The sequence below is a fragment of the Rhamphochromis sp. 'chilingali' genome, assembly GCF_963969265.1.
Source record: "Rhamphochromis sp. 'chilingali' genome assembly, chromosome: 7".
NCBI lineage: Eukaryota > Metazoa > Chordata > Actinopteri > Cichliformes > Cichlidae > Rhamphochromis > Rhamphochromis sp. 'chilingali'.
Genome location: NC_137934.1, coordinates 39,314,312 through 39,322,209, shown reverse-complemented (window position 1 = coordinate 39,322,209; position 7,898 = coordinate 39,314,312). Strand labels below are relative to the sequence as shown.

The window sequence follows — 7,898 nt, the reverse complement described above, 5'->3', positions numbered from 1 at the left end:
CTTCAGGCCTTGTTGCTGGTGGGTCCGGACAGAGCTGAGGTCTGGTGTGCTCTGGAGCTGCTGATGGCTCGAGCCACCCTGCTGGCTCAGGATGGTAAGTATGAGGGTGCATCCAACATCAGATCACTGGGTCCAGCTCTGATTCCGCCTCTTTGTAGAAGTGTCCTCTCTATATAAAAGATGACCCCTGTAAAGAGTCCCTTAAGGTTCAGATGCAGGCCCTGTTTTATGTCAGTTTGTATAAATGACAGCAGGCAGAGTATGATCAAAGCTGAGGGCATTTCACAGGATCAGGCGAAGGTGAATTCATCGGCTCTGTTTTTCTTGATCGCAGCTGAGGTAGACTCTGCAGATCACCTGCTGGAGAAGCTCCTCCCCCGAAAGACTTACTCAGCCAATCTTACCATCGACAGGGCGGTCCAGACTAGACTACCAGACAGTCCTCCCAGCCAATCAGAGGCACTCACCAAAGATGCTCCGACAGCCCCCACTGCAGCAGCACTGCCTCCGGCTCTTCCCACTTCCTATGCCCCCCTCTTCCTCCTCCCTTACCCGGTGCTATGACTCTTCCCCTTCCACCCCCTCCACTGCCGCCCACACCCTTGCCTGGTGCTATGGCTCCTCTCCCTCCACCCCCTCCACCCCCACCCTTACCTGGTGCTATGGCTCCTCCCCCTCCACCCCCACCCTTACCCGGTGCTGGACCTCCACTCCCCCCCTCTCCTCCAGGTGACATCAGAGCTGAGACAGTTCAAAGTCTGGGCAGGTTATATAGCAGCTCCGCTCCTAATTCAAGCCACACCCCCTGCCCAACACTGCGGATGAAGAAGCTGAACTGGCAGAAACTTCCATCCAGACTGGTGTCAGGTGAGGCCTGGTATTGGCCCAGGTCAGGTGCAGGATTCATCCAAGCTGACGTCACTCTGTGTCCACAGGCCACGAGTCTCTGTGGACGTCAACATCTTTGGACTCCATGGAGCCAGATTACTGCAGCATCGAGCACCTCTTCAGTCTCCCTCCGACTGAGACCAAGACCAGAACCAGAACCAAGTCAAAGACGGAGCCCAAAGAGGTGCCGCAGCTTTCTCTGTCTTCACCTTACAGGTGTGGCGTTACACGTTTTACCTTTTTCACATCCACATGTTCAATTCTGTCCACAGGTGTCCTTCATCGACGCCAAGAAGAGCCTTAACCTCAACATCTTCCTCAAGCACTTCAAATGGTGACTGTTCTTTTTCTGAGTCTTGCAGCCAATAAAAACACCTGTGCTGTGACATCACCATCCCTGTATCACCTGACCTGTCTCACCTGCAGTTCCCACGAGGACTTTGTGGATCTCATCCGAAGAGGAGACCGATCAAAGTTTGATGTTGAGGCCCTGAAACAGTTCATCAAACTCCTCCCAGAGAAACATGAGGTCACCTGCGCTTCACCTGTTCTCCACCTGTCTCTCACCTGCCCCTCACCTGTGCTTCAGTTGTCCTTCACCTGTACTTGACCTGTATCTCATCTTTCCCTCCTCAGGTAGGGAACCTGAAGTCTCATCTGGCAGAGCAGGACAAGTTGGCATCAGCAGATCAGTTTTACCTGCAGCTCATTGATCTGCTCAGGTGTGAGGACAGCGCCAGCTGCAGCACACATCAAGCACAGATAAATAAGCACAGCTCACCACAGGTCCACTCACTCGCAGTGTGTGTGTGTGTGTGTGTGTGTGTGTGTGTGTGTGTGTGTGTGTGTGTGTGTGTTGCAGTTACTCTCTGAGGATTGAGTGTATGTTGCTGTGTGAGGAGAGCAGCTGTGTGTTGGAGACTATGAGGCTCAGACCTGAGCTGCTGGACCGCGCCTGCCAGAGTGTGTATATACATGACAAACACACAGCAGCTACACAACAAACACGCTGGCTGCACACGCACGTTTGGCTGCTGTGGTGGTGTTCTTGTTTCTGTTTGTGTGTGTTGTTTTGTGTGCAGGTGTGAAGGAGAGCGCTCGGCTGCCAGTCTTCTGTAAACTAATCCTGAGTGTCGGAAACTTTCTCAACTATGTGAGAATCTTTTTTTTACTCCTTGTAATCTGATTACTTTGTGTGGCATGCTCAGTGACGGTCCTAAAGCAGTTCTCTTCCCGAAGACTCAAACCACACAAACAAACTCTTCCATCTATATGAATGAGCGATATTTTTGTTTTATTAAAAATTTGAACATAATTCAACACAAACTCTTGTGAAGGACACAAAGTCAAAGACTTCCAAGCAGAGCGCATCGGCCAGCACAACACAGAGTTTGGGTCCTTTACGCTAAGCGAGACAGGTGGAGAACAAGCTAGCGGTCAGTGTGCCGCATCCTATGCGAAAGGGCCTTAAGTTCTTGGCTAGTTTAGCATCAACATGCTGTCTGTGCAGATGTTAGCAGTATAATGCAGCTGTTTATGTCCTGGATGCTGGTTCCACTGCACCATGATGCTTGTCCTTTCGTACAAGAAAAATAAGTCATGTCCGTGTCTCTGCTGTGGAGTGGGCCTCTAGCAACTGCTGGACTTCACCTCAGCTAACTGGAGCCTCTGATGAAGTTTTTATGAAGTTATCTAAGCAGTAATATCACAGCTGTGAGGTTGATTGCACTAACAGTTCATCCGAGGATTGTTTTGTTTTGTTTTTTTGTTTTTATTTGTTTGCACATTCAGGCAGGTGTGACTCAGCACCAACTATTAGCTCAGCACAAATCTACCAACAGACTGTCTACCAAGACAGTTCATTTAGTTGCCAAATCATAAATCAGTCTGTTATTTAGCTGAAATAAAATGTAAAGGCTGGTAGTCTGATTTAGTCATGTGATGTATGGTCCATCAGGGAACTCACACGGGGAATGCTGAAGGCTTTAAGATCAGCACTCTGCTCAAACTGACCGAAACCAAAGCCAACAAGTCGAGAGTCACGCTGCTGCACCACATCCTGCAGGTAATGCTGGGAATACTACGAATACTGGGGAATACTGCAGTATTGGGGCAGGGATAGCTCAGTAGGTAAAGTGGTCGCCCCATGATCGGAAGGTCGGCGGTTCGAATCCACTTAACGGCTACCCTGAGGTACCCCTGAGCAAGGTACCGTCCCTACACACTGCTCCCCGGGCGCCTGCTTAGTGGGCTGCCCACTGCTTCACTGAGTGAATGGGTCAAATGCAGAGAAAAACAAGTAATTTCCCCATGGGGATCAATAAAGTATCCATTATCATTATTATTATTATTATTATTCTCATAATAATTCAGTTGCTGCTGTTTGTGACCCTTAGGAGGCTGAAGAGAATCACCCCGACCTGCTCAACCTGCCCGATGACCTGGAGATCTGTGCAAAGGCTGCTGGGTAAACACATATAGGAGTTCAGTCACGTACAGACTGCTGGGTGGAGTCTGTGACGTGGTAGCTCAGGTGTTTCGCCTGCAGCGGTGTTAAATGTTGCCCTCTGACTCCACCTGCAGGCTCAGCTTGGACTCTATTCAGTCTGAAACAAACACTCTAAACAAACGGCTGAAAAACTCAGAGAGGAGCGTTTCCTCCTCATCTGACGACATGAAGGAGCAGTACCTGTCCACCATACAGGTGAGTCACTCAGGATGAGGCTGTCACCTTTACGGGCAGATAAATCCAGTCTGTACACTCACTGACACCGTTTTAGTGGGACAGACCTGCTGTTCCAGGTGAACTTACCTGTTGTTCTTATGTGGTGTTACCAGGAGAGCCTGCAGGCTGTTGAGCAGCTGCAACTCCTGCTGTCATCTGTGGAGGAGCAGAGGAAGCACCTGTCCGCCTACCTCTGTGAGGACAGCAGCAGCTTCTCCCTCGAAGAGCTCTTCAGCACCATCAAGGCATTCAGAGACCTCTTCCTTCGAACCCTCAAGGTCAGCGCCAATCGCAGTGCGGCTCAGTCTGCAGGACTCATACCCTGCCGCACGTTTGCATGTGTCATTTAAACTATGTCTCAGCCAGCCAATCGGCTCTGACTTTAACCGTGACAAAGTGTGGTAGCTGCCACACATTAGTCCTGTTTCCCTGTAAATGTTAAGCTCCGCCCTCTCTGGGGGGCCGGTTAGCCTGCTGAAGTTTGAACTGTGTGTTCCTTTTATTCTTCGATCAGGAGAACGAAGGTCACAGGGAGCAGGAGAAGAGGAGGAAGCGGTTGGAGGAAGGGAGGAAACTGAGAGAAGAAGCCCCCACCAGAAAGATCAGTAAGTCAGACACCATTATTTCACCTTATATCCTCCCTCCTTAAATGGAGAGACAGGTGAGGGACACCTGTCTCTCCAGGTGTGGCAGGTGAAGGACAGGTCAAGTACAAGTGGAGGGCAAGTGGAGAACAGGTGAGACATGTGAAGGGCCGGTGACGGACAGGTCGAGAATCAATAGCTGACATCAGCAACATCGTCGACAACCTGCTGGCCGAGATCAGGAAGGGCTGCAGGCTGAGGAAGACAAGGCCACGGGCAGAGCCGGACGGTGGGGTCGAAGGTGAGAGCCCGGCAGGACTTCTGCAGACTTTCTTGTCACTACTGCTCGTTTGATCAAGTTCTCCTTTTCAGGTCACCCCGGGGTCACGCAGATGTCACCGGCCCAAGACAAGCCAGATTTTCCCGAGAAGCCTCGGGAGGAGGTCCGGACTCCCACACATCCACCTGCTGGAACCAGACCAGAACCAGAGCCAGCAGAGCCAGACAGAGCTGCCTCAGAGCTCCAGGCCCTCGGTGAACGCCCCGCAGCTGAGGTCCAGGGTCCGGAGTCTGAAGTGGACACCAGACCGGCGCAGCAGGAAGTCCAGCACACAGCTAGTCAGCAGGATGTGACCCAGGTCAACAGGAGCAAAGATCCTAACCCGGAAGATTCTGCTCCCCAGAACGCATCAAACACCTTAGACACCAGCCCAGCAGGTAGAGTGAGGCGCTGTGCTCTCTGCTTCAGGCTTTGAGCACGCTCAGTGCTGCTGTTTGTTTCTGAAACATGGAAATTTTAATGCTTCCTGTCCCACAGCCCACCCACACAGATCAAGTTGTGTTCAGTGTTTGCAGCAGAGTGACGGAGACTCGGCCGCAGATTACAGTTGAGTCGAGTCGAGATTGCCATACCATGGTGATGTAGCCGGGTCAGTCTGGCTGTTGTGATGTAGCTCTGAGTCTATGAGGTCACTTCCTGTTCCTGAACATTAGTGTTTCCTGTGACATGGTGAGCTGAGGCTCAGGCTGTAAGGTCTCATCAAGACGATGATAGAACATCCTTTAGTGTTGATGATGAAATAAGCTTTATATCTAGAAACCGACCAATCGTATCCTCTCTTTGATCTCCAGAAGGCAGTGGTCACACAGGAAGAAAGCGTTTGAAGAAAAAGAAAAAATGCATCCTTCAGTGAGGTGAGCTCACCTGCAGCTGTGCATAAATCCACGTCAGCGGCGATTCACTGCTGTCCTTCACTCTAAAGCATTTCATTGGTCGAAATGTTTTTATGTTGTGGGATTTAAGGTCTTTTTTTAAATATCATTTATTATTTTATTCTTCTATGGTTCCAGGTACATGGGTCAGGACTTGTTTCTGTGGCGACAGGACTGGACCTGCAGGAGAACAAAGTGTTTAAAAGGGAAACACAATCATAAAGAACGAGGAAGCAGCAAGGATTCTGGGCGGAGCTTCCTGTGACTGACTGATCTAACCCTCGCTCACCTCTCAGTGGCGCCAAAGTAACTGCGTCCATTTGTGATGTCAGCAAGGTTTCTGTGTGCACTTCCTGTCAGGTCGAGGCGCTGCACTGTCTCTGAGCTCAGGTGGTCTGATGTGGGTGGGGCTCAGAAAGCACAGCAAATAAACTCTTTCCAGGTTAATGCCACCTGCCTGCTCACCTGGTTTCTTGCAAAAGACCTTTTAGATTAAAAGCCTCGCATTGTTCCCGTGCAGGTGTTCAGGTTTTAGACTTTTCTGTTCTTATTGTTGATTAAAGTTCGCTGAGACTTTTACTGTTAGAATAAATGTTGTTCTAGCTCTTTGATGAGTCCTGTTTTTTGTTTGTTTGTTTGCTAAAGTACCGAACGGGACAGAAAAACAATCAGAATTGTCTGAGGGCCAGGAAAGATGCCCAACGGGTTTATTTCTTCAAGTGGAGAAAACGTGTCAATGTGATATTGGTCCACTTGATTGATCTTTATCATTATTATTATTATTTATTTATTTTAAGTTATTAAAAATTGGACAGACAATTAGACAGAAAAGGGGGAAAGAAAAACAGAGGGGATCGGGGGACAGTAAGAGAAGACACTGAGAAAATCCATTGGGTCACCTGTTAACAGAAGAAAAAAGAAAACAAACAACAAGAGAACAACACAAAACAGAGGTCAAAGCAACAACCTATCTACGTGTAAGTAACAGTAAATACTAAATATTGAATGTTGAGCAGCACGCAAGATCAACAGCGCACGATATGCTTTAAGGTAGCAGCCAAGGAAGATATAGTTTGTGTCTGTGAGCACCCATGTGTACAACCCCCAGACCCAGGAGATGTTACCCTTTTCCCTGGGGTGGAGGCAAGCAGCCCGCAGCCACAGGGAGGCCAAGCGTCCTGATGGTGTACAGAGAACAGGGGTTGTGAAGACCCCATACCTCACTCCGCTTGCTCATATGTCGTGTTGCTGCGTGCTCTTCTAAGCGAGCAGCTCCTGTGCTCACCTGACGGTCACCTGCACCAAGGAGCTGCTGTGATTGACGGAGCAGCAGCTCTCCGAGAACCAACATGTTGGACTTTCAGTTCCAGGTTTTGAGCCACAAAGTACTCATTGCCATATGCAGTAATCTGATTGGTCAAATCTGAGCCTGTTTAGAAAAAATAACTCCCAGATGCATCCACCCATGATGGATGTTTCTTTTTCAATCACTATGTGCTAAAAGACCTCCCTGCACTGAATCATACTTGTTATCAATCTCTGGCTCTCTTTCACAGCATGTCTTTTGTACGGTCTTCCTTCTCTCACCCTAACCAGTCGCGGCAGATGGCCGCCCTCTCACTGAGCCTGGTTCTGCTGGAGGTTTCTTCCTGTTAAAAGGGAGTTTTTCCCTCCCACTGTCGCTAAAGTGCTTGCTCATAGGAGGTCATATGACTGCTGGGTTATTGTAAGGTCTACCTTACAATATGAAGCGCCTTGAGCTTGTATAAATAAAACTGAATTAGTGTACACCCCCCCAACATACACACACACACGCACACAGCGCAGGTAAGCAGCTGAGTCACATGTGAGGTAGACTCTTCATCTGCAGCTCACAGACGGTCACACGCAGAGCCATGAACCGGAGACGTGCACGTGCTTATTCACGCGTTTACTTTTTTTCTTTTCTTTTTTTTACAATAGATGACGTCATCATCCTCATCCCCGTGTCAGCGTTGCGGTGACGTCACGCAAAACCGGCGCTTCCCGTACTGAAGCGACGGCGCTCCAAATCATGTGACCTCTGCCCGGCGCACGCTGAGCTGATCGATCAGAAGAATCTGTGCTGATTACCGATGAGCGGGTCTTCCGAAAACCCTCACACTGCCGAGCGCGCGACCGGAAACCGACCCGCCTTCACAATAAGAGTAGGCCGAGGGCAGCCATTCCGTCACGGTCACACCTGCAGTCAGGTGTGCTGTGACGAAGTTACTCGCGTGGTCACACTTTTTACTCGTACATGAGTTATCCTCCATCATCGCTCCTCAGCAGACCAACGCTGAGGGGGCCGTGCTTTTCCGTGCTCAAGTCTTACAGTATGTAAAAGGGACTCTGAGCTGCTCTCCGGTTTAAGTCTTGCTGGATCATGCAGGTCTGACTTGCCACTTACACAGCCATTCGACTCAGTCGTGTGAGGTGTGCACCGCTGGATTGGCTCAGCACACACCATC

General features: G+C 49.7%; 1 protein-coding gene across 1 annotated transcript; it reads left to right on the top strand.

The window, feature by feature from the left end:
• The first annotated feature begins 234 nt into the window (after positions 1 to 234).
• LOC308400362 (inverted formin-2-like) lies at positions 235 to 6,642 on the top strand. Its single transcript, XM_080888008.1, has 15 exons — positions 235 to 867; positions 921 to 1,072; positions 1,161 to 1,222; positions 1,315 to 1,417; positions 1,525 to 1,760; positions 1,879 to 2,041; positions 2,846 to 2,953; positions 3,285 to 3,355; positions 3,472 to 3,592; positions 3,727 to 3,891; positions 4,128 to 4,254; positions 4,382 to 4,498; positions 4,570 to 4,914; positions 5,329 to 5,391; positions 5,548 to 6,642. Exons 1-14 carry the CDS (start codon positions 561 to 563, stop codon positions 5,388 to 5,390), a joined length of 2,139 nt encoding a protein of 712 aa, XP_080744134.1. The 5' UTR covers positions 235 to 560; the 3' UTR covers position 5,391; positions 5,548 to 6,642.
• The last annotated feature ends 1,256 nt before the right edge of the window (positions 6,643 to 7,898 follow it).